Consider the following 27259-nt stretch of genomic DNA (forward strand, 5'->3'; position numbering starts at 1 on the left):
TATTTTTTCTAAATCTAAAGAATATATTTTTTCTAAATCTAAAGAATATATCTCAGCGAGGACACACAAGGGCTTCTGGACCTACAAATCGCACCAACCCGGCCTGCAAGCCAGGTGGAACAAGGGGAGCGTAGCCGCTATTGTCCATTCCACCTCACTCAGGTGCCGCCCTTATCCTTAGCCTCCTGCCCAAAGCGCCCTTTTACGCGTCAGCCGCTTTTCAGAGCCTGGCAGGAGCCGGAGGCGAGGAGGCTGGCCTTCCCACCAGCCAATAAACACTCGGAATACTCAGCACGCTGGCCAATCCTGCGCTACTTTGCTCCCGTGTTTCCCCTCCCCCCCCGCCTCTATCTTTCTCGCCACCCTCAGCGGCATTTGGAGGGTTGTAACCGTGGCGGCTCTTCGGGTCGTCTCTGCCTCCTCCTCGTCCTGACTCGGCCCGGCGCTTTTCGGACCCATTGAGGATGAGTTTCCCGGCCCTCCAACGCGCGTCCTTCTGTGACCGTTCTAGCTCCTTCAACTAGCGACTGGTGAGGCTGTCCCGAAAAGGGAAAAACTCATCGCGGGCGAGGTGGGGAGGGGAGCCGGGTGGCCGGAGGGGACGGAGGGGGAGTAGCGAGCGCACCTTCAACCCTCCCCTCTCCAATAATGGGCTTCTGCTTTTCACACCGACTTGCAGGCAGAAATCCGACAGGTGCAGAATTTCCAAGTATGGGCAAGAAGAATGGTGAGGGGCCCGGATTAAATTTCTGCACGTCACGGAGATACTAAATCTCTCTCTCTGTGTGTGTTTGTTGGTGATCCCAATAGATGAAGAAGAAAGAGCAGAAGAGGGGGAAGCCTGCAGTCGGTGCAACGGTGAAAATGGCTGGAGAAAGATTAGGTGTATAAAAGGAAAAGGGAGTTAAGTCTTGCCTCTTCTTCCTCCTCCTGGAGATTAGTCTAGATTAAGAAAATGGCATTTCCTTGGGTTACAGTAATGCACATCCAAAAATTATGGATCACAGTAGTAAAATAAGGGCCCTGCTTTTTTCTTTTTTGTAGTAGACCTTGTATTCTGCAGTTGCCCAAGAGCAGTACTGTCGTTCTCCTGATTATGATCCTGAAGTAAAGTTGCAATGTTTTCTGGGTTGCATACTGGGCAGCTTTTTTTCATGATTGTTTGTGCTACTGACAATGCTAAATACTACCTGACTCTCGTGTTTCTGTTGCTGAGGTCAGGAGTTCCTGACTCTTTTTACCTTGACTGTAGCATGATTGCCACACATTAGCAGGTTGTTTATCTTGATAGAATAGAGGAAACCCTACATTGTGAGAAAGATATCTTGTATGGAAATATTTCAACTTTAGAGTGATCATTCACTTTACCAGCCTTCTTGAGCTTTGTGATCACCAGATGTATTAGCTTTCATGCCCCTGAATCCTCAGGTAGGATGCCTTTTAGAAATCAAGAAATGAGTGTAAAATACTGAGAAGCAAGGAATACACCCCCCCTTGTATGTGTACATACATGTCTGTGTGTCTATCCATTTATCAGCCATCTATCTTATCTATTGCCCATCTCATTTTCAAACATTGTTTAGGATTTGTGTTTCTTTTGTGCTGGTCTTGGTAATTTCTTGATTCTCTGTGGCATCCTCACTATTTGGTTTGTTGTAATATGGTTTGTTAAAATAAAATTTTGTATGTTATGGTTAGGAAGCTAAGTGAATTATGTTCCAAACATAATTTGGCATAGATGTTGTGCCAAATAGGCCAGCTATTGGTAGATAAGTACTAGTTAGCTGTAAATTGTTGGCTCTCGGCAAAGATTTTAAAATGAATCCCAGTTACAAGCCACAAGAATGTTTGATATGAGTTGGGTGACTGAAGCACTTTGATGTGCCTCTTTTTATACTTTTTCCCTCTGACATTAATAGTGTTAACAGTATTAGTACTGAGACGCTGGTAAAATTTATGAAATATATAGCTTTGGGCATCTGTTAGTAGCAGAGAGAATATAAAGGAATGTAGAGTTGGCCTTGGAAAGTATGAAAGTGCTGTTAATTGGAAAAGAAGGAACACGCTATTAAGGAGATTCTTGGAAAAGTCTAAGAATGCTACAGAGAGCTACACATTCCCAAAATTGAAAGATGCTTGAAAAAGCTCAAAATAAGTCTACACTGATTTTTTTAAATATAAGATGGGACAGAGATAAACCTGGACTGGCTTTCAAGATTCTGTTATTTTCCCCTACAACAGTAAAGTCTATTCCTACAGTATCTGTTTCTTGACCTGGCTTAGCTTGAATGGCTGATGTTGTCTGAGATCTAGTCCTCATATAGCTAAATTAACATTACCTATATATGAGAAGAGGATTAATAGAAATGCAATGTATTATTAGGGGAATAAATCTCCTGAAGAGATCTGTCAACCCCCCCAAAAAACTTCCAATGCATCCCACAGTCATTTTATGTATTTATTTATGAGATTCATTTATCTTTCAAATGCTCAAGATGGTGAGCTAGCACTCAAGAACACTGTGAGACAGGTTGGACTGAGGATGAATGACTGGTCCAAAGTCACCCAGTGAACTGTGGTTGAATATGGACTTGATCCTGGGTTGTTTTTTTTTTATGCCAGTCCTAAAACTTTTAACTATTATACCATACTTAGCTTTTGTACTACTGTATCACTTTGGAATAAAAGGTGATATGTAATAGTGTGATTGTCTGCATTCATGAAGAGAACAGCTTTCACACAGTTTCTTCAAATCTTATTTTTCTCTTCTAGGCCATGACTGTACTGTGACTAAATGCCCAAATGGTGACTTTGAAATTTACAAGCTTTTTATCATTTTTCTCCTTTTATAAATTTTCATGAAAATATCAAAAGTTTGTTCATTGTTTGGTGACACTTTATATTGCTTAATTGTGAATTTTGTCATTTGCTCTTCCTTGTTTTTTTTCCTGAGTCATTACAACTATCCCTCACAAAATGCTCTTAACTGAGTTTCAGAACTCAGTGTTTTTACAATGCTAGTTTCAGAGCAGTGTTTGTGGCTCCTAAGAAACTAGTAAAATATTTATTTATTGGAGGTCTAAATATATTTTTCCCATTAGTTTGGCTCCTTAGCCAAACCTTAAAATAAAGTCCCTACATATATTTCTTATTTAAAATGAAAAGGAGATACAGTTACATTCTCCAATAATATGAACTTACAATAAAATCTTAATGATTAGAAATGGATGAATCTAAATGTTCTGTAGGAGAATAAAATAATGAGAAATTAGAAACCAGCAATACTGTGCTGTGAATACTTTAAATTGCATGCTTATAAAAGTAAGTGAAATTTTTCAGTGCTAGTTTGTCTAAACTGCTTACTTTCTTTAAATGGCATCTCAGTTAGATACAGTCTTAATATGCAGTGTGAAACAACAAGGCTTTCATTATTTTTAAAATCAAAAATTTATTGCTTCATTTTTTCTACAGTTTTTTTTAATTTGCCCATATGCTAACAATTAACCACATAGTTTTAGAGAATCTTGTTTGTGATTTGGTTCTTTCCCTATAAAATACATAAAGGGTGTTATGAAGTTCATATTAGGAAAGTTGTAACTTTTGTTGGCAACTTCTTCAGATCTAAATTGGGCCTGTTTCCTCAAATCCTAAGGATAAGCTGTCTTGAGTTGCTATGGAATATCTGCTGCAAGGATATTATATACTAGAATTATATAAGATTTTAAGGTACATTGCACCAGTAATTACTTTATTGGATAATGCAGTGTTTTGAGAGGCTTCTGGTACACACAGGCACTTGCATTGTTGCAAGCTACTTGGCAAACTATTTGTTGATTCATTTTAAATAGTCACGAGATTTGTTGCAGGTTTCTTTGTTCTGTGACATATTCTGTTCGCTTTCTATTGTTTGCAAACATCTAATGTCCATTGAGGAGAAGTTGGAAATGTGTTTATATTGTATTGCATAGTTGCTGATATTTTGAATGGTATATCTCTGAAGTCTATGAGGTTAGAATACATTATGCTTTGGGGGTCACAGTGATTTGTAATGCTTTTAGAATAAATACATTATTGTATTTCTAACATGGATAGGATTAAATTTATTGCCATTCCTGTACCCCTATCTCCTTAAAAGAGAATCTTTTTTATAAAATTTACTTCATAATATGTTAAAAAGCTGCTCTGATGTTTAAACTTATTTTTATTTATTTTTAAATCAATATAAAGATACTGAATATACTCATGGTTGAACTGAGAATTTTAAATACTGAAATACACCCCCAGTATGAGGTTTGGCTTATCTGTAGATGGGTTTATTTGCAAATACAAGTAGTCCTTGTTGAACTATCACTTGTTCATTTCAAAGGTAGGATGTGCTGCATGAGGGAGATTTATGATGGATCCTCATACTTGCAGTGTTACAGCATCTCCATGGTCATGTGATTGAAATTTGGTTTGTAATTATGACATTGCAGAATCCTATTATAGATCACCATTTGCAACCTTTGCTGCCAGCTTCCAATAAGCAAAGTCAAGGGGGAAGCTGCCAGAAGGTGCAAATGTTGATCACATGAACCAAGGATGCTGTGACCCCATGGGATTTGCCTAACAGTGGCGTCTGGGAGTGCTACAATAGTCATTTTGTTTATTTATCTATCTTATCATCTATTTATGCTTTTTAAAACTACCCACATATTTTGAGTGTATTCATGGATAAACCCATCTGCAAATAAGCAGATCTTCATTTTTTTATTAAAAATACTATGAAAAATGCACCCGTTGTGGATATCAATTATGAAAATTAAAATATATGAAAATTTTGAGGGTTGTGTTGTGCAGATGTCACATTTTTCATAATACTTTAATTAAAACTTTGAGAGTCAGCTTAACTGCAGATTGGCTTATCTGCAAATAAATAGTATATATTTTACCATAAAATTTAAATTATTAATATTCTCTTAAAAGGAGACATAACCTTCTGTCAAATAAATTCAGTTGAGGATTGATTTCTATTTAAAAAGAAATAATTAAAAAAGAAAAATATATCCACTGAGATTAAGCACTATGAATATCAAATATAACATTTACTTTATTGGATCTTAACCAGTGAGTATTACAATGTCACTATTAATGCTATTCTAGGAACTGCTGATTAATTGCATCAAGGTACTGAAGTCTCATCATGACAATAATTGTCAGGATCATGTTTTCAGATACATCCATCCTCTTGGGTGCGGTTCCCTGCTGCCAAATTTATTATTTGAGGAGCCATCTATTTCTCTTCATACTCTATGGTCAGGCAAAGTCAGTCTGCTTCAGGTCCCCTTATTAAACAGTATCATCTGATGGGACAAAATAAATGGCCCTTCACTATCACAGCACCTGCCCCCCAGAAAAATGTTCCATCAGTTTCATATTTTTATGCATACACACCCTTAAATGAGTCCTGAAAACTTGGGTCTTTCTCCAAGTTTTGTATAGAATACGGGTGAACACTATGGGATGATGTTTGATTTGGAAATGTTGCTTTTTTCTGAAAAAAAGTAAGAAACTGCAATTCTACAATGTTAGATGGTCTAATATATTTCTTCTTTTACTCTTCTTATAGGTCTCTCTTGCAATTATGGCTATTTGAAAGAACTAGAACGAGTGGAGGGGGAGCTCCCCTCCCCCTTCTGTGTGTTGCTTTTTGGTGTCATATTTTTTTCTGGACAGTAATAATATATTTTGTAGTTTTAAAATGAGGAAATGAACTCTGAATTTATATCAATAAAGTTATTTATTTTTTTAAATATCAAGCCTTAATAGCACAAAGATTCTCATGGAAGCTGGTCAATAGGTGGAAATCATGAACCTCTTGTGAAGAAAGAACAAAGGGAAAATTTGCAGGGCTTTGTCTTGCATAAATGAACAGTTCAGCAGGGAATAAGATGAGTTCTTTGGTGCCTGATTGTACCTCAAAGTGTCGTTCCTTACAGCATGCTTTAGATATTATTTCCGTAGTGACCCGGGGAAGTGAAGGTCAGATCAAAGCCTTCCTCACTTCTCATTGCTATAATGCTGCAACAAGCAAGGATACCTTTGGCAGGAATGCCCTCCATATTGCCTCCTCTTGTGGTAAAAAAGGAGTGCTTGACTGGTTGGCAGAAACAAACAGAGTGGATTTGTTGGCAAAAGACAAGGAGTCAGGATGGACAGCTTTGCATCGTGGCATTTTCTATGGCCATATAGATTGTGCATGGTCATTACTAAAGGTATTTCACAGCTTTTATTAACATTATGAATCTGTGCCAAGCCTGAAATAAAATAATGGGCAAAAAAAAATAAATGTATAAACAGATGCTGGTTGTATTGTTGACAGATCCCATGTAATTAATATTTCTTTTATTTACACCTAGCTTTTAGCTGTTTGCTGAAGTGCTTAATAAAGTATCTAGATTGGTCTTTTGACAGAATGTTTAAGCAAAAACGCCCCCTACCCACAAATGTTGAAGAATTAAAAAATAATTGGAAAGAAATTTATTTCCCAGTCAAGTTAAATAAAGTAGAGAAATATATGAGATAATAACAGATTCCGATTTGCCTCTTATATCTGTTAAAATGGCATTGAAGAATTAAGAATAATTGGAAAAAAGTTTATTTCTCAATCAAGTTAAGTGAAGTAGAGAAATATCTGACATAACGGATTCAGATTTGCCTCTTATCTATTAAAATGGCTTTAAACTAGAAAGTAATTCTAGATTGTATTATATTGAGTGTATTTAGTAGCTGTTTTATTAAATATCCCTACTTTAGGGGTGCAATAATTGAATTTAACTTGCCAGAGAAAGTGAAAGAAAACAAAAAACAATGTATGATTGCAAAAATAAAGTAGTAGTAGTAGTTGGTCAGAAATTATTTCTGCATTTAACAAGGTTGGGGAATGTTTAGGCTGACATCACAGCTTGAAGGGGTTATACATTATTCTATTTGTGTATTATCGGTTTAGTGCAGAGTGTCTCATTTTTTTAAATTTATTTCCCCCTTGTTTTCAGCATGGTGTGAATTTGTATGTTCAGGATAAAGAAGGCTTGTCTGCTTTGGATCTTGTTATGAAAGACAGGCCAGCCTTTATTACCTTCAAGAATACAGGTTGGTCATTACACTGAGAGGCTTGTTATGCACTTAAACATAAACATAATTGTTTTGGGGATGATGAGAAGAGATATAGTCAGTGAGTATATTAAAAATATCTTTTGAATGTAACAATCCAGTAGATATTGAATATCTTCCTTGGTATATTTGGTCTTAAAAACAATTATCATAATGTGTGGGCATTGTTAGATACTTTAATTTGTCCATTTTCAATCCACTATGGTGGGTAGGTGTCAATTAGAAAACCAGGGAGGCCAATATTTTGTGTCTGCTCTGCTTGTGGAAGTAATCTTTTATCCTAAAGCTGCAGTGTTTAACTGTTCCAACCTGAGGGTATTATTAAATCATCCATTTTGGGCCATCATGTGTATATATTATTGGTGCTATTAAAAAGGATGAGGTTATAATATACTCTCTTAAAGTAATGTTATGCTAATTTACCTTAGCATATTGAAGCTGCATTTTTGTACCTTTTTAAATTTTTAAATTACATTTTTTTAAAATTGGAATAATCCATAAACTTTATCTAATGATAGCAACAACCACTTACTACTATACTCTTTTACATACCATCTGGTGGTACATACTAATTCATTCTTCTGAACTTGTATGCTCAGCTTATTCTCTTAGTAAAGTATGTTACTTTTAAATAAATTTCCCTTTCCTCCAAAACACTGTTTTTTAAGTTTTGTTTTGTAATAAAAAAGTAAGTATCAGGTTTGGTATCAAGTACCAGTTTGCCTTTGGGAACATATTTTACAAAATATACTTGTAAGATGAAATGTATTTCTATCTATAATTTACTAAAACTCTTGTTACATCCCTTAACCAAGCAGAGTAGTTCATCATAGGGCAATAATTTTTGAACCAAGGTACCTCAAATGGGATATATCCAAAATCTGGGACTTAGGATTCCTGAGGGAAGGAAAGATGGGCCTGCTTCATTGCTACTGGCTGCTGTTGCACTGGTCACATGATCTTTATTTTCAATGTTCCATGACAGTTTCCAAGTCAGTCTTGCAATCCCTTGTTCCCTCTCCTCCAGCAGTCACTTAGCTGCCTGCTGGAAAGAGAAGGGAGATCTCCCTGCCAGTTTCCCACAAGGAAACTCAATGGGGAAGCAGGCAGGTAGTTTGCTCTTCCTCCCACAGATTTTTTTGCCTGTTGTTGGTCATTGTGTTTCTCTGTTCAGGCAAGGAAATGTCTTTGAAGTGATGACCCAATAGGGTATGGGCTGTATAATATAATATAAAAATTGAAAATACAACACTTGCTATTATGAATAATGTCTGATTCAACTTTGATAGAATTATATGTCTGGTTGTACACTGAATATGTCTATCCTTTAAGATGCTATTACCTTAATTTTGATTATGCAAATTATTGGGTGTATAATTTTGTTGCAATAATACAGATTAATATTCCTAAATTATATTTTGGGAATATATGAAAAGCATTCATAAGCAGAAAAAAAGTAAATGCATTTCATCCACATGTCAAATGAAACACTGCAGTGAAGAACTTAACATTTTACTTTAGATCCCACAGATGTCTATACCTGGGGAAACAACATCAATTTTACTTTAGGCCATGGTGGTCAGCAGAGTAGACATCATCCTGAGTTGGTGGATCTCTTTCCTCGAAATGGGATTTATATTAAACAGGTAATGTAGGCATTGTGGAAAGTATTGGAAGGTGGGAAACTAGGGTGGCAGCAGTGGTAAACACTTGATTGCCCATAGAGGTTGGGAGGAGTTCTTACATAGCTGCTCCCTTTCTTCTTAACAGGAATATTTGAAAAGAGCTGTGATATTCTTCTGGCCCACATTTCTTATTATACATTTGTGGCTAAACCAGTTTTCTTTCTGATTTCATAAATACTTTAGTTTCTGATCCAGTCCTATCCTAAAATCCTTAGCAAGAAATGAATTTTAGTACTTTGATATCACTCTTTCCTCTATGGTCTTCCCTATTCTCTCAACAACCTTTTTTTCAAAGAGAAGGATGGAGACTAGCAGTAATTGTTCAGCATGGTTCAACTGAGAGAGGGCTTCTTCAAGGCAGCACACACCCAGGAAGGAGTTGGTATTTCATCCTCCCTCAAAGAAGCACTTATCACTTCCAATGTTCCACATCTCCTTGGTTACCTGTAGGAGCCAGGTTGGGCATGAAATACAGCCAGAACTGGCAGAGCTTATACTACAGTCCGCCCTTCCATAGGTGGATATGTAGGAAATGGCCTACATAAAATCATGAATAAAGTTATGCTTTATCTTGGTAATTTTTGTTGTTTTTAAAACTCATTTAAAAATATTAGAAATAAAGACAATATTTTCAAAGTGTACATTTTTCTTACGTTACTTTTTCCTGTAATACAGTCAATATAGTAAATGGTTCTTTGTGTAGGCACCTAGTATTATAAATGTACAATGTGCAGTTTATTTTAAACTTGTTTAGCATATATTTAAAATCTAATTGAGACGTGATTTGTTTCCATATTATTACAAAGTAAATGATTTAAATATCAAATTACTTTGCAAAAGTTAGCTAGATGAAATTCAAGTTCTTACTTTTTAAAAAATCTCTTTTTACCTCTGCAGGTGGTACTCTGCAAATTTCATTCAGTGTTCCTTTCCCAGAAAGGACAGGTTTATACCTGTGGTCATGGTCAAGGAGGTCGCTTGGGGCACGGTGACGAACAGACTTGCTTGGTATTTTAAAACTAATAATTTAGATTATGAAAACATACTGATTTTTAGACTCACTAAGCTATATACATGGTAGGACTTCTAATTACTTTTTAAAAAGTGGCTATTTAGCAGATACTGAAAAACATGTTTCTGTTTAATGTAATATGTTCTAAATATGAATACTATAATTCTAATTGCATATCTGGAATGTCATGTACACAGTACATGTACACAGAAGTTATCTGTGTGAAGTTACCCACAGCTTGAAACTTTTATTCCACGATGGAATAATAGAAATGATGATGGAAATAGTCCAGTGCAGTTGGAGGGTATAAGGTTGTCTTATAATATTAAAATACCATTCTTATACTTTTAACTGTTTATGTACATGGACATACACCATACAAGCAAATATATACATATACATGCATATTATTACATATATACTTCTTGAATAAATTAGGGGATGTTGCAGTGGTGAAATCCTCTGCAGTTTGCCATCGGTTTGCTCTCAGTGCATGTACAATGCATGCCAAATGCATGCTGTGTGCGCATGTGCAGTGCATGCCAAATGCACACTGCGTGCGCATGTGCAGTGCATGCCAAATGCATGCTGCGTGTGCATGTGCAGTGCATGCCAAATGCACGCTGCATGTGCAGGCGTAGTGTGCACCAAACATACAGTGCGTGCGCATGCACAGTGTGCGCCAAACGCAAGGTTCATGTGGAAAAAGAACGCTTAACAAGGTAAGTAGAACAGAAAGTGGGAAAACAGCTGTGCCGCTCTATTTAGATTCACTTAGAAAGCAGGATTCCCTACTTTCTAGCGAATATAAATCGCATAGCACAGCTGATCGTTGGATATACCGGTGGGCAGCTTTTATCACTATCGGTTCGCCTGAACTGGTGCAAACCGGTAGGATTTCACCACTGGGATGTTGTAATTGAGCTTTTTTAATCTATAGTTAAACGTTGTATTGGTAGTTGATTCCATAAATAATGTGTTGCTTTCATTTCAAACTATCTAGTAGGGAACATAAATTAAAGAATAATCTTGAATAATATTTTGAAAGGTAGCCATGGATGAGTACTTTTCAGCGAGACAGAATCCTATACTTTAAAATTAACAAATTTATTAGAATATAATGAAAACACTATTAAGACATTTATTTAGTCAGCTTCCAGTATGTTATAGTACTTCAGGAAACGTAACAGCTTTGTAGTACATTGAGATAGTTTTATTTTCTCCACAAAAATTTGTATCGTAATAACAGTATTGTTATAAGGTGTCCTACAAGACAGTGGAAACACATAAAATTATCCTTTTGAAGGTGATTTTGCTTGAGTTCTTAGTAATGAACCTTCTAATAGAGAGATATGTGGCTTGACATTTTCTTCTTCATCTCTCTTAGATTCCTAGACTGGTAGAAAGCTTGGTGGGTCATCAGTGTTCTCAAGTGGCAGCAGCTAAAGATCATACACTTGTCCTAACAGAAGATGGATGTCTATATGCCTTTGGCATAAATACTTTTCATCAACTTGGTATACATCCTCCTCCTCCTAACTGCAATGTTCCGAGACAGGTAAAATTAACCTCCTTACTAAGAAGGTGTTTTAGATCTGCCTATACATTTGTATGTTCATGCACCAAGTGTGCACATCTTGTGAGCATGAACATACTCTATTGTCCCATCCATCCATCCATCCATCCATCCATCCATCCTTCCATCCATACCAATTTCTATAGCTGCCCATCTCAATCCTTACAATTCAAAATCATATATATGCACATTCATACATCAGATATAGTGTCAATAGAAGTATTGTGTGATATTAATTATTTATTTTACAGTATTTATAGTCTGCTCTATTATAAAAATTCTAGGCAGTTTACAAAGCCTGTTTGTAGAAGGATTATAAAAATATGTTCTATCACTATATAAGTATATAAAATCCAGAATGTATTGTTAAAATGTAACATACATTTTAGTTACAACACGATAAAATGAAATACAGCAGTTAGATGTTAATATCTGAAATCATATCTGAAAGGCCAACTTTTAATAGCTTTCCCAATGACAGAAGATATAGGTAGTCCTCATTTACCATCCACCATTGGACTGGTAACTCCATTGCTAAGCGACATGGTTGAAAAATGAAAAGTTACACCTGACTTAAGATAGCAGTTGTCAGCTCTTACTGCAGTTAAGTGTGATGTTATGTGACTGAGACTTGCAACTTTACACTTCCTGCTGGCTTTCCAATTGACATTTCTTGTTGGAAACTGGCTGTGAAGATCATAAATGGTGATCATGTGGCCACAGGATATTGGGGTTGTGGTTAAGGTGCTGAGTTACAAAGCAGAAGGCTGAGTATTAGTTCTCCCTTAGACCTGTAAACCATCTGAGTGATTTTGGGTCAGTCACTCACAGGATTGTTACTGTAGGGAATATAGGAAGAAGGAACATTAGCAATAGATTTAGACTTATATACCGCTTCACAGTGCTTTACAGCCCTCTCTAAGCGGTTTACAGTGTCAGCATAATGCCCACAACAATTTTACCAACCTCAGAAGGGTGGAAGGCTGAGTCAACCTTGAGCCTGGTGAGATTTGAACTGCCAAACTGCTGGCAATTGGCAGTCAGCAGAATTAGCCTGCAATACTGTATTCTAACCACTGCACCACCATGGCTTAGGTATATATTAGGTATGTAAACTGTTTTTAATTAATAAAAAATAAAGGCAGAATAAACATGTAATATTAAGTGGAAAAAAATTAAAGAATCATCCAGAAGACTAGGCTTGATACGGCTATTTCAAAGTTTTCCCTGATTGCTTTTGCATGTGTGTGCATGCACAAATAGCACTTCTGCTGGATCTGACAGGCAAATGAAGTGACTACATGGATGCAAATATGTGCACAAAGATAGTAGGGGAAAAGTGCTTTGAAGGCTTTGCTGCCCTGAGCCTCTGTTTTGAGTGCTTTGCAGAACTCTATTAAACAAGCATTTTATTGTGATTTACATCATTCTTGGTGCTTTTAATCTAAATATGAGCCAAACAGATGACAACAATAAATCTTAAAGAACAGAGCAATCTAAGGGATATATTGCAAGCTCGTAAAAAGCTCTTTAACAATTAAAAGTTCTTCGAAATAACTGAAAGGTGTCCAAGCCTGCTGGATGAAAAATGTTTCTCTCTGTCATCTAAAACTAAAAAGACATTGCTCTGTAACTATCCCTGAGAAGGGGATTTCAGAGTTGTGATGTCACTATGGCAGCGTTCATCATCTCTTTTGATGTGGCTGATTAAATAATATATGTTTCTTACTTTTTTATTTCTGAATTAAAATGTCTTTGTTGAATTCTGTTGTTTTCTTGTTCTTTAGATTCAGGGCTAAGCTGATTTGATTTATGACACTTGTATGTATGTCTGTGGGCTTTTTTAAAACAGATCCAAGCAAAAAATCTTAAGGGAAGGACAGTGATTGGCGTGGCTGCAGGGAGATTCCATTCAGTATTATGGACCAAAGAAGCAGTCTATACAATGGGACTGAATGGTGGACAATTAGGTGAGAGGGAATAAAAAACATTGGATGTTTGTGGGTCTTAAAGGTTGCTTAAATTTTTACAATCTACTTGCGGTACCATAATGAGATGCCAAAATTGACATGTATTTGAAGTATATTAAGTATATTATAGCTATTAATGGTTAAAGCTAACTATGCACTTGGGAAGTTGTTGATTTTTCATACTGCAGTTTTTCTCTTAGCTATTGGATAATCTTTAGTTTCTAGCCCTCTCTCAATATATCTTGTCTATGCAATGAATGTTCCTGCCTACCCTCACAAAAGGAAGGATTATTCTAACAAACTAAAAGAATTCCTCCAAGCTTAATATTCAGAATGTAGATACCTTTAATGCTGAAAACACAGAATTTTGTAATTAAATGAAATTGAACTCGAACATGTATCAATTTAGGAGCTACATAATCAAGGGAACATGGGTAGAAATTTTAGAAACATTTACAAGGATCCTTGAAAGAGTATGTGAATGTAATCTGTAAATTTAGCAATGGATTCACACTGGTAAAAGGTTGCATTATGACTCTGTATGAAACCATATAGCTTTAAGTCCCTTTCAAATAAATGTGCTCTAAGTAAAGGTATATATATTAATTGTATTAGGAGTAAAGTTTTGTTTGTAAAATGTTTTCGTACAGTTGGATCCTCCCTATAAGGTTGGCTTTTAGTGATATGCTAAACAGAATGTTGTGCAATTATTCATTTAATAAACAGATTTTGTGACCTTCTTTCCATGGTGTAATCCGTAACTTTTTCCAGTGGTCTCTTTAAATGTGGTTTCATTACAAAAGATCTGTTCTTTGGCAAGAAGATCCTGGAAAATTGTTACTGATCAGAAAAAAAAAGTGCTGAGTGTGGTGGGATATTGGACTAAATCAGTATAAGGCTGCTTCATATATTAGCATATGTTTACAATTATTTTTTTTATCCTCCAGGCAAATGCAAGTGCGTGAATGGAAAATACTTATTTCTGCCTTTCTTAATAAGAAAAGAATTGTGCTTAAATGCCAAATAATTCTAGATCTGGAAAACTTGACATTTAGGGTATTCTCTTACATTGTAGGATACTTGCTAGATCCTAATGGAGAGAAGTGTGTAGCTTCTCCTCGCCAAGTCTCTGCTCTACATCATAAGGACATCAAAATGTCCTTTGTCACTGCAAGTGATGGTGCCACAGTTTGTGTTACTGAAAAAGGAGACATCTATTTGCTTAGTCACTATCAGTGCAAGAAGATTGCTTCCAAGTGAGTGGTTTTTTTTTCCAGAGAATTGTCTAAGCTTCTCTTCCTGAATTTTTTAAAATTATGTCAACCGATTGAAAGGCTGTGGTTGTTGGTTTTTTTATTTTTGCAAAATCTTCTGTTTTGAGCATACCAATATTGCTGACATCTAATTCTAGGCTATTTGAGTTGTGATATAGAAGATTGCATGTGGAAGGATTAATATTGCTTGCTCCATTGTATAGTTGTACAAGTCTTTTTCTAGACTGTTCTGCCAGTTGTATGAAATAGGCTTTTGCACATAGAGCTGGCCTGGATGTAACCTAATTTTTAATTAGGTAATATTGCAGGAACACAAGATAATGTAGTATTGCAGGAACACAAGATAATATAAAGCAAATCTAGTTTGTAAACATAGAAATCCTTTAAAAATATTCAACTTTGGAACATTATTTCCTAGAGAATGAACTTTAGTGAATAAAACCATATTTAACATTTTCTGAATAGTACCTATGTTAGTCTGTTGAAGCAATGAAATGGGGTCCACCTACGATATTTCATTATAGCATCTTTTTTTAGTTTTTAAAGTGCTACAAATTAATATAGTAATAATAATGTAATTTTGCCCAATAAAAGTGAATGATGATGCCCCTAGAGTTAAAATGTAAATCAGATATAAATAATTTTGCTGCTTTTAGTTTCAAAATTCTGTTGCAGAGGTAGGCAATAATTTTGGCCAAAGGCTGATTTGGTTTTGGGTAGCCATGTGACAGCGGTGGGTAGCTTGCCCGTTGCAGGCAAGCAGCCTGATGCATTTTTCTAGAGACCAACCCCCTCCAATTACCTTTTATTTACTCATACTACACATGAAATTCTACTTATTTGGCTTGTGATGGTAGCTGTGACAAAATGATGTTGGGCTTACTGAGATTTATTTGAAAGTTAGTATGCAACATTGTTTGCAGAGGAAGTCTGTGTTCTTAAGAGAATCAAGTGGAAATATATGCCTATATTCATTTTTTCATCTCATTAGTCTACCAGTCAATCAATCAGCTAGTATACTAAATCCCATAAGACTCACACCACTATATACCTATAAAATGTCCATGGTAAATTGAAATATATCGTATTTTTTGGAGTATAAGACGCATCTTAGTTTTGGGGGAGGAAAATAAGAAAAAAAATTCTGCCTCTGCCTACCAGCATCCATTGGTATTCATCTGGCTAGCGTCCTTAGCAAACAGCCTGGTCAGCTTCAGCAGGTTAGCCTGATTCAACACGAGCAGCTGATTGGCGGGTGAATCAGCCTCCCGGAATACCCCCAATCAGCTGTTCCCAGAGATGAACTTTAGCAACAGGTTTGCTGGTTGTGAGCGTGCACAATACACTCGCAAACACCTCATTGGGGTAGATACGCAGATTCAAAAACGCAGCAGCTTTGTTGCAGGGCACTCCAGTGGGTACAGCAGGGGAAGCAGGGAATCGGTCCAACAAGGCAGCAGCTGTTCTGGGTTGCCATTTTGGCCTCTCTGCCTTGTTTTTTCACCCTCCAAAAGCTCCATTTGAGAGGCTGCCTTTGCAAAGAGAAGCTCCTTTGCAAAGGGAGCTTTTGGAGGCTGTTTGAGAGGCTCTCCATTTGAGTGGACGCGCAGAGGCTGAAGGGTGGGGGCCGGCGTGTGGGCGAGGTTACATTCGGTGTATAAGACGCACCCAAATTTTCACTCTCTTTGTGGGAGGGGAAGTGTGTCTTATACTCGGAAAAATACAGTAAACATCCATGGTAAACAGCATTAAAATAAATGTAAAAATGAAATAATAATCCAAAGGTCATAATAGTACATTGAGATCAAGAAGTCATCAGTCAGTATCCAAACACCATATGGAGAAACTTAGTTTTGAGCATCTTCTGGAATGAAATTTGGATGAGACTTGGTCCTTCTTGAGTTTTGGCCCATAGTAATGGCTTTTCCTGTAACAGGCTAGCTGATTGGATCAATTCTGCCTGAAGAATGTGTGGTACCCATTTTTTGTATGCAATATAATATAACATTGTCAGCTGCATGTAATCAGTATTTAATTTTAGTGAAATTTCAATATAAAAAACCCAGCTTTTTCTAGGCCTTGTTTTTTGGAATACAGCTCTAACATGTTACTCCAAATGCCTATAGTATAGCTAATGTAAATTGTATTTTGTTTAGCTTAAGTTACTGTAAAAATGAAAATGGAATTTCTATAAATGTTTAAATGCAAATTCTATCATCTTTTTAAATTATAACTTGATACTACTATATATGGATTTTTGGATTTCTCAAATTTTGATTGCCTAGATTCTGACTATCATTTGAATCATTATCATCAAATTCTTTCCAGCTTACTTGAATCTGCAACTAGAATGCTTTCTTAAAAATAATGCTTAACGTTCTCTTTTCAGGTGCCCAAGCAACTTTGCATGCATTCTTGTCAGTAATCTTTACAATTTAATTAATGCAACTTGTAGAGTCAAATTTGATTTATTGAGTATAAAGAAAGCTGAAAGGATTATGGTTTGTTAAAATGATTTATTGTGTTTACACTGATACTTCAACCAAGAATGGCCTTATCTAGATTATAACTATTTTAACTCTCCAGTTATCTCCAGTTAAAGGATTTTAAGCCAGTGTACTTTTTAACTACAACTGTGAGTTGTAAGGAAATTTTGAATGTTATCGTATTTTTTTTTTTGCATTACAAGTGATAATTTCAGATACTATCTTACAGTCAATAGTTTGTGTTGTTTTTATTGATGCACAATATTGTTGTTTTTTTTAAAAAAGTTGTGTGGTAGATATTGCATGATTTGTGAAGCAAAATGTTAGCAACAAAATAGGACAAAATGTCACATTGGCTTATTGTACAAATGTGATATTCTTTTAGGAGTGAGAAAGGTTACTGTATCATGTTCTCTTTGTTTCGTCATTGGGCTCTGTCAATACTGCAGTTTTTTTCATTAATAATACACCTTTTAAATTGCCAAGTGAGATTCTTTTTCTGTTCTTATTCGTGTTTATGTCGGCATAAATTCTTTTGTGTCCTTCTTTAGGCAACTTAACCTAAAAAAGGTTCTCGTAAGCGGAGGCCATTTGGATTACAGGGTGAATCCTCAACATCTTAAAGAAAACGGAGGTCTGAGGATTTATATTCTTGCACTGGATCAAGCTGGAAGAGTAAGTTGTCTCTTCCTATGGACAGCATACAATAAGTATGCTTATTGTACTCTCGCCCTCCGTTTCCCCTTTCTAACACTGAAAATTTCCTTTTTGAATTGGTTAACGATTATGTATAGTTGCATCAATAGAGTCATAGAGACAATTAGATTTCTGAAGCCAGATAGACTCTATTGACTTCTCAGTACAAAAAATAAATACAGAGCCTCAGTGGCACAGTGGTTTGAATGCAGTACTGCAGGCTACTTCTGCTGACTGCTGGCTGCCTGCAATTTGGCAGTTCAAGATTGACTTAGCCTTCCATCCCTCAGAGGTTGGTAAAATGAGGATCCAGATTGTTGGAGGCAATATGCTGACTCTGTAAACCATTTAGAGACAGCTTTAAAGCGGTATATAAGTCCAAGTGCTATTGCTATTGCTATAATAAGTGCAGAATGAGGAAATGAAGATATAGAGTGCCACTAATTTAGACCTATTTTTCTTTCCCTTTTTTTAAATGTTATGTTTTAGGTGTTGTGCTGGAAATCTGCCAACAGTCCAATGAAGCAGTGCCGATGGATCTATGGCCGCCAAGTGTATATGTCTGATGTTTTTCTAAATAGGAATGAAATTATGTTTGTTACACAGGATGGTGAAGCTTTTAAGGGAAAATGGGATGGGAACAGGCATTCAGAAAAGAGAGGTCAGTTAACAACCTTTTGACAAAACTGAAGCCTTAAAATTTAATCATTTTTGGATATGTATCAACTTGAACCTCCTGGAAATGAAATGAAGAGAATAGGCATGCATCCCATTCCTTTTCCCCTGCCGTCAGCATTCATCTGCCTTTATAGTCTGGTTTGTCCTTTCTCTGTCCTGAGAAGATTTTGGGAGCACATGAGAAAGTTGCAGTGAAAGTGGCAAATTGCAGTCTTATGGTTACCTAACAGAAGCAATTCCCTCAGTGAAAAAATAGCATTTAATTTCACTCATACAGGTAGTCCTCAACTTAGAACCATTCACTTAGTGATCATTTGAAGTTACAACGGCACGAAAAAAGTGACTTATGAACATTTTTCACACTTATAAACATTGCAGCATCCCTATGGTCATGTGATTTACATTAGGATGCTTGGCAACTGACTCACATTTATGGCAGTTATTGACAAAAGTCAATGGGCAATCCAGATTCGCTTAATAACCGTGTTACTAACTTATCGACTGCGGTGATTCACTTAACAAATGTGGCAAGAAAAGTTGTAAAATGGGGCAAAACTCAACTTAACAAATGTCTCACTTAACCACAGAAATTTTGGTCTCAATTGTGGTCGTAAGTTGAGGACTACCTGTCGTTATTTCTGAACTTTATGTGTACAGACATAAAATTAAAAATTAAAAATCATGATGGCAATTTTACTGCGGTAATTAGTATTAGGATTGCTGACAGCTGAGACAATATTATACAGTAGAGCAGAAGATACAGTAGAACAGAAGATATCTGACTGGATAGTGCCATCTAGTGTATTGAAATAGTATAGATATACTGATAGAACAACTGATAGAATATGTGCTTGTTATTCAAATGTTATTACCAATGTGCGTATGTATGTGTGTGTGTGTACATGTGTGTACACTCACACACACAGCTGCCCATATTGTGATAACAATCTTAGTGGATAATTCTAGAACATAGTTCCACAACTTTTCTGGCTTTGTGGACTGTTAGGGGAGAGGGGAGATGGTTCCACGCAAGTGGTGGGGACATCTTATGGCCCAGTAGTGGGCTGTGGCCTGGAGGTTGGGGACTCTTGCCCTAGAATTTCAGTTGACATGATGTCATAAACCAACATATCTTTTAAACCACATATATGCTACAAATGATTGATTTTTTTTCCTAACTAAGCATTGGTTCTAAATATTTTGAGATATTTTAAAAAACAAGATATGCACTCTAATATATGCATATGTCTCTGATTCTGAAACTGTCATAGATATTTCAGAATAATTATGAAAAGTAACTTTCTGCCTGATTGCCTTGCCGTTCTATGCATTTATTGCAACATAGTCTTCATCAATAAATTAAGAATTACATTCATACTATTTCATATATGACATATTAGTCTGTTACTGCAAACTTTTGGAATTGGATGCATAGTCAGTGTAAAACGTTTGGTTGTATTGTTTAGCATGCATAAAGTAGATCCTGGGTTATGATACTGAAATTTGTGCAGGATTTACTGAAATTTCAGTTCTCAAATGTATTTTTATATATATATATGTTTTGGAAGTGTCTTGGCGGCGTTTGGCGAAGTCTCATTCGTCATCTTCAGGCTTCAAGCTTGCTTCTGGGAGCAAGCTCCCAGAAGCACGAAGCTGAAGCCTGAAGATGACGAATGAGACTTCGTCGAAACGTCGCCAAGACACTTCCAATTTTACGCGGGAGAAAACCCGAATAACCAAAGACCTGCCAATCAAATTTTAGGGCTTGTAACTTTGCATGCTTGGAAAAGCTTTTTCTTTTTTCTTGCTGTTTGCTTCCAGCTAATGTATTTTGTACTTAAAAAACAAAGCAAACCAAAAGCAGCATATTTATTTAATACTCTAACCACCTCAACTGCTTAAACCAGATATACTTGATTCTCTCTATTTAGTCAGGCATTATACAGGTAGTCCTTGATTTACAACCACAGTTAGGCCTGGAAAGAAACCTTTGTTAAAAATGGCCGTAGTCCTTGGATTCGATAAAAAAGTGAAGTTGTGCATTACTGAGTTTGATGTTCAGGTTTTGAAAAATCAGCTGCATTTGTAACATCACAGTAATAAATTTTATTTCCAAAGCAGCCACGGATATAGTAGATGATGGTTAGATTCAGCATTTTCTTCATCTGGTAAAGTGCTCATATTAGGAAATATTCAATTTATTCCTGGCAAATTAAGAATATTTTCTTCGAAGTCATGAGGGTTTATTTTAAAAAATGTAAAAAATAATACAATTTTAAGATAGTTGGCAAAAATTCAGTGAAAGATAATAATTTAAGGAGGATAAACCTTTCAATAATAATATTTATATTAGAAAAACCTTTAAAATAAATTTCCGTGTGTTAAACTTGAATGTTAGTCCTTTTTCCCATTTATTTTCAATGGTCTCTCATATGAAGCTATGGTGGTGCGGGTTTTATGCAGTATTCTAACCTTACCACAGGATGGCAGTGGTCTGCTACAATTAGTATGATTGAAATAGAAACTGCTTACAGGGTATCTTTTAGCTCATAAGAAGTTAATAAAGAACCCTCACCCCAAATCTTGGATATAGCCTTTGATAGAAATAATGAGATACACATCCTACTTCCACAGCAAAAATAAGCACAAGAGACAGCAGCAAGGCTTAACTAATACCACGTAGACAGATAAATATCAAATTTCTAATGAAATTTTCTTACTCGACTTGTTTATCTTTTTCCTTAGAGAAAAATAGATTCCTGAAGCAAAATTCTCTGCTCTGCTTTTTCCAGCTTTTTCCAGCTTCTTTCAGATTTCAGCCTCCATTAGGTTGAGAACTGTGCTGGTTCTTTTCTTTTCCTAGGCATAGTACTGAGCTTCTCTATTTCCTCTTCCAGTTCTGCTGCAACATTGATTAAATTTAAAACTTTTGAACAGTTCTCCGTTTTCTTGCTTAGAGAGAGGGATTTTCTTGCTTAGAGAGAGGGAACAAAATTACATCCATTAGGATCTGTTGTGTTACTGACTGCTCTGTGCACAAAAGCAAGTTTCTCAAGTTGTATTTGTTCATATGCATGGTTTGCATCGTAAGATGAGATATCACTTGAAGAATTCTGAAGAGATATTTCGTAGTGCAGATGAGCAAGAGCCTTGCCTCATTCACAAATGTGGACTAAAGATGTTTGCATTCTGGTAATGGGAAGGTTTCTGCTATGTCTGAGTTGGTGTGAGCTGCAGACCCTAGAGAAGCCTAAGATAGAACCTACTTGTCTTGTGCTTAAAGCTAACAAATGCTTAGTACTTAAATAATTGTATCTTGCTTAAATAAATAAATATGTACATAAAATCCAACATGATGAAAAATCTCTGCGGAAGCAGTGTCTTTGTGGGGAAAGGGATATAGCCTTCAGATCTAAGAACCCTTAAAGAGAAAAAATATAATCATTATTGCCTATCTATACTCTTACTCTTAAGATCCTTGCAAAGTTTTAGAAATCCTCAGATTGCTAAACTATGGGTAAAAATTTAGAAGTCCAGAGAGGAAACTGACAGTCAGCCAAGTTCCCTTGTGGTTTTGGGCCTGATTACAAGACAATTTAGAAAGTAAACTAGATAGGATTCTAAATAGAAATTTGAATCCATAAACTTTTAGCCTAGGTGAAATTACTATGGTGGAATTTAGCATAAGCTAAAATTACTCAAAAATATTTATCTTCCTCTGCTGATCACCTAATTAATTTTTTCTTTATTTTACAGATATGGTGTCAAATCTTCAGAATTCTTCAAGTGATATCTCATCCTATGAGGCAAACAATACATATGAACGAATACAACTTGAGAAACTTGCTTTTGTGCATAGAGCAGTCAGTATTACAACAGATCCTAATGGATATAATTTTGCTGTTTTACAGTCAGATCCCAAAACAAGGTTTGAGTACATATTGCGATAACCTTTCCCTTTGCAACTTCTTGAGGGAATAGTGCTAGTGAACTGAAAATTCGCCCTTCTGATTATTTATGCCTTTATGCAAATTAGTCAAGCTCTTACCTCATTAATGTTTAGCATTCAAGTTTGTACTCTTACCTGACTAAGAAAAGGGTAATAAACCCAGCTTTGCTGTCAGCAGAGAAAACAACATTGGGCTATATTTCAAAAACTAAGCAAAATGTGGGTTGAAGTACAATAAGAAATAATAGCATACTAAATCTTCAGAATGGGAAAATGTTTTTTTTAATTATTAAAATATAGATAAGAATGAATGTTCTTTATTCAAGATACTTACAGTCAGCAGTTGAGAGCTCCCCACATTCCCTGTTCCAAAACATAGGATGTATTTGAGCATCCTATTAAAAGGCACCTACTGTCCATAACCAGGGCAAGATTGTGCTCATTGTGTTTTTGTTTCATGTTCATCAGCAGGTTAAAAATTTCTGTTTTTAAAATTGTTGCTTTCTCTTTCTATTACACATGAAGATTTTTACAGGATAAATGAATAGCTGGATTTCTTGGAAAAATTAATGCTCATGTTCTTTTTTCTTCCAGTTTGTATGAAATTCCAAATGTGTCAAGATCCACCATTACTGAAGATTTTGGAAAGTTGCTGAGAGAAGCTGAAGTTACGGACACCATCCATGATGTTACTTTCCAGGTTGGCGCTCGGACTTTTCCTGTGCACAAATACATGTTGGCAATGCGCTCTGATTTTTTCCGGAAACTCTTTGTATCAGACCCAAACTGGTTAGATTCTGCTGACCTTTATCATAAAGATAAAGACGAAGTTGGTTGTGATCTGTTTGTGATGGAGAAACTTCATCCAGACCTGTTTATGTACCTTCTCCAGTACATTTACACGGACTCATGTGATCTGCTGATTCATGGCTACAAGCCCAGAATGGTGTACAAAGAAAGAGTGGAAGAGAATGAAGACAACTTAATTACAAACTTGAATAAAATGGCTGTTCATGGGGACGTTAATAACAAGTCTGCATTTGCGGTTTATAGACGCAACCAAGTGCAGATGATGAATGAAAAACAGAGAAGTAAATCAAAATCCACTTCTAAAAAATGCAAAGATGTTGGAGAAGAAATGAATCTTGTTAAAATGTTGCAAATTGCTGCAAAGAAATTTGGTCTTAGTAATTTAAGTTCAAGGTATGTAATGCCTTTTTATGATTTTGTACGTCTGATTCCCCCCCACACACACACATAAGAGTTTAATCTTCAGGTTAATCTTGATCCAATATTGATGTGTCTAGTAATGTGTTCTACATTCAGAAGAAAAAATTTGAAAACATGAAGCTTTCTGTATTTAATTATGTACAGTGTTGTATCTAAGTTTTATGAACAGAAAATATTCTTAAAAGGAGAGATCCACCTTACTGTTTGAGCCATACAGCTGAACTCATTTACAAATATGCAGAAAATTAACAACTAAAGTAGCATCTTGTTTGTATAAGTTGACAGTGTACATTCTACTGCATTTACTTTACAGTAAATATAACATAATTATACAAATTAGTTATGGACTTTACCATAATCCTGTTTAGCTTCCCTAATCCCTTTCCTGTTTCTAGGAAGCCTTTATAATCTTTTTATTTTGCTGGCACAGACAAACAAATGCATGCAAAAGCAGATATTTTTCTAATTCTGAAAAAATGTGTACTCACTACTGGAAAAATGCCATGTATTGAACTTCGGCAAAAAAATTCTGTTGGTTATTTATTATTACTTTCAAAATAAATTCTTGTAATAACAATTGTGATGATTTTTTTAAAAATTTTCACGCAGGCTAGATGGAATCAGGATAGAAAATGGAAGAGTTAATGTTGTGAACAGAAAAAATGGCAGCAAACCAAAGTTCAGTCAGAAAAAATGGTGAGTTTATAGGATTTGGAAGAGGTGGGCATTACAAGGCCAAATAAACCAACGGGTAATCCAGAAACTACTCTTCCTGAATTGTGATGAAGTAGTTTCACATCTCAGTGATGGCTATGGTATTCAGAGTATATACTCCAAGAAGAGTCATCCATGATAGGCTGAAGTTAGTAGAGGGAATAAGAATAAACAAGATCCCCTGGAAAAGAAAATGAAGGTCCACTCCATTATTCTGCCAAGAAAACCAAATGGATACTCAACAATCCATTCAATGTCAGTATTATACTAGAAGGTGCTCCTTAGGTCAGAAACTATCCAATGAGCTTTTGAGAAAGAGCAGAGGTAAGTAATGCTGGTAATCTATTTTGGACTGAAGCCAATGCTGATGTGACCAGAAGCAAAAGAAAGTTTAGGATTGCAACATTGGTATATGGAATGGCAGAATGATGAACCAAAGCAAACATGATGTTGTCAGACAGAAATATCAATATTGGACATTGATATTCCTGGAATCAGCAAATTGGAATGGAATGGAATGGAACAATATTAGAGTAACATTGGATCTAATGCAGGCAAGAAGATAATAAAATATCTTAAAATATCAGTTAACAAAAGGAAGTCAAAGTCATCGCAAAGGTGCTTTTTAAAGAGGCAGCTGGACTTCCTGGTTTTTCTTTGAAGACATTTCGCTTCTCGTCCAAGAAGTTTCTTCAATTCTCAAGAGGTTTGCCTGTTGAAAAAAGCTCCTTTGGGTCAACCAATGGCTGACAATCTCCATAGAAGTCAAAGTCAGTTCTGCAATACAAATGATAGAATAATCTCAACTTGAATGCTAGACAAACCAATCAGCAATTGATGATACCACTCCAGTCATAGGAGCAGAGGAATTGGAGGATGAAAACATTGTAGCTTGCAACATCTTGCTGACTCAACAACAACAAAGATATGCTAATGTTAGGATGTAAGAGCTCAGGGAGGAAATAAATAGTATCTAAGTAGTGGGAAAAATGGCTTTAGATGTATAAAATAAAGCAGGATAGTAACTGATAAGAATTCTGCGAAAATAATTTCAATATTTATAACAAATTCTCCAAATTGATTATCCAAGCAACTTAAAATATGGCTCTACAAATGCACATTTCTAGATGGGCAAGATAAAATCAAACTGATGTCTACAAGCTTCTTCAGTCAGCAAGGACAAAATCTAGCACTGATTGTTGGTTTCAATCACAAATTTGTTTTTGTAAAATTACAACTTAAAATTAAATAAATAAATACACTGTGTGTTTACGCGTTAAGCTTTGTAAGCAACAGATTGCTGTTTTTGGTTAATTGATGTAATATTTGTATATATTGTATTCTATATAATGTCATTTTTTTTCAGTTCACACCTTTGTGATGTGACTATCAAGTCTAAAGATGGAAAGGAATTCCCATGCCACAAATGTGTGCTCTGTGCCAGACTTGGTAGGTATAATATAAGGTGGCTTACTTATTTTATTAATAGTTCTGGGTCTTTTTAATATATGACAGAATGAAATCTTTCTCCTTTGCAGACTACTTTCACAGCATGCTGAGCAACTCTTGGATTGAGGTGAGTGTGCAGATCTGTTACCAATACCCTTTTTTTTAAAGGTGTGAAAGTATTTATTGGGGATCATGTGGAGAAAATTATTTTCTTATGAATTAAATTAAAGTAATGCCATGCAGCATAGAGGATTACATCCTTTTAACAAGATAAAAATCATTCAAGAATAAAGCACTATTTCTTTTTTTTGTTGGTATAATTGATTTAAGAATGTATAGTTACTTCATACTTTTAATACTTATAATTAGTTATTTATAATTAGTATTAAATATTAGCTGCACTATACTGATAAATTTTAATGACATGATAGATGTAAATACAACAATAGGAAGTAGAACCTCACTCAGTGGGAGGAACTTCGGATATTCAGGGAAAAATGAAATATTAAAAAGGCCAGTTAATAATAAAACTGTTCACACGGAAGAAAATTTAAATGTCCCCACTGGATGTCAAAAATGGACTTAGTAAACTTTAGTAGATTTTTAATAGATAAAGGAGGATTTAAAAAGAATATTCTGGTTGAGAATACTTTTAACTTTTATAAAAATTGTATTTGTGACAAAGAAACCACTGTAGCAACAACAACCATTCTTTTCTCATACTGTGCCAGCCAATGTAATCCCAGATGATACTTGCAACTTGGAGCAAGGTCACACTGTTTCATATCGTCATGTATTCTCTTGTGTTCAGGTCCATGTATCTGGTTAAGCCATTAGGCATTCTGTCTGCCGCATTTGTTAACCTTTGATCCCATATCTGAAAATTATTTGCTTCTTTACTCTTGTACTCCATTTATTTTCATTCTACTGAATAAAAATGCTTCGGTACGTTGCTGTTCTCTTGATTGCAATGGAATAGATTTTTCTATAGGCTTAACTGTTGCACATTTATTATTTAATTTATCACTCAACTTTCTAAAGTCGCCCAATTCATAAACAATTCTGGAATTTAAAAACAACATCCAATATAATAAAATATAAAACAGAGATTTTGTGGTTTATTGGCAGTGATAACAGAGGCAACTGATTTATTGCTGGATTTGACACTTAATTTCCTAGGGCTGTGCCTGAATGTGCATGGGTTGTTATATTGCTAATAATGCGCACATATTAGTGTTATGTAACAGTAATCCAAGCCCTCCCCTCCCCAATTGCATCGGGAATTCTTTTTGTGGTGTGAATGTTCAATGGTTTTTCTATTCAATCTTGAAAGCATGAAGTCAGATCGAGCCTTTTTCAAATTAGTGTACACTGAAATTGCCAGTGGA

General features: G+C 35.6%; 1 protein-coding gene across 6 annotated transcripts in view; it reads left to right on the forward strand.

The window, feature by feature from the left end:
• Window positions 1-346: 346 nt before the first annotated feature.
• IBTK (inhibitor of Bruton tyrosine kinase) overlaps window positions 347-27259 on the forward strand; it is a 46181-nt gene continuing 19268 nt past the window's right edge. For 4 of the 6 annotated variants that reach the window (XM_058175880.1, XM_058175891.1, XM_058175907.1 and 1 more), the window contains exons 1-15: window positions 348-530; window positions 5609-6254; window positions 7035-7131; window positions 8674-8798; window positions 9735-9845; window positions 11237-11407; window positions 13278-13395; window positions 14471-14651; window positions 17707-17830; window positions 18341-18512; window positions 22286-22457; window positions 23073-23681; window positions 24318-24404; window positions 25789-25871; window positions 25961-25998. In XM_058175880.1, the coding sequence (XP_058031863.1) occupies window positions 5907-6254; window positions 7035-7131; window positions 8674-8798; window positions 9735-9845; window positions 11237-11407; window positions 13278-13395; window positions 14471-14651; window positions 17707-17830; window positions 18341-18512; window positions 22286-22457; window positions 23073-23681; window positions 24318-24404; window positions 25789-25871; window positions 25961-25998 (2436 nt within the window). In that variant the 5' untranslated portion in view covers window positions 348-530; window positions 5609-5906. Of the gene's footprint in view, window positions 531-5608; window positions 6255-7034; window positions 7132-8673; window positions 8799-9734; window positions 9846-11236; window positions 11408-13277; window positions 13396-14470; window positions 14652-17706; window positions 17831-18340; window positions 18513-22285; window positions 22458-23072; window positions 23682-24317; window positions 24405-25788; window positions 25872-25960; window positions 25999-27259 lie in introns of all 6 variants that reach the window. The other 2 variants (XM_058175897.1, XM_058175898.1) reach the window with 1 other exon arrangement.

This window comes from Ahaetulla prasina, chromosome 1, assembly GCF_028640845.1.
Source record: "Ahaetulla prasina isolate Xishuangbanna chromosome 1, ASM2864084v1, whole genome shotgun sequence".
In the NCBI taxonomy this organism is placed as follows: Eukaryota; Metazoa; Chordata; class Lepidosauria; order Squamata; family Colubridae; genus Ahaetulla; species Ahaetulla prasina.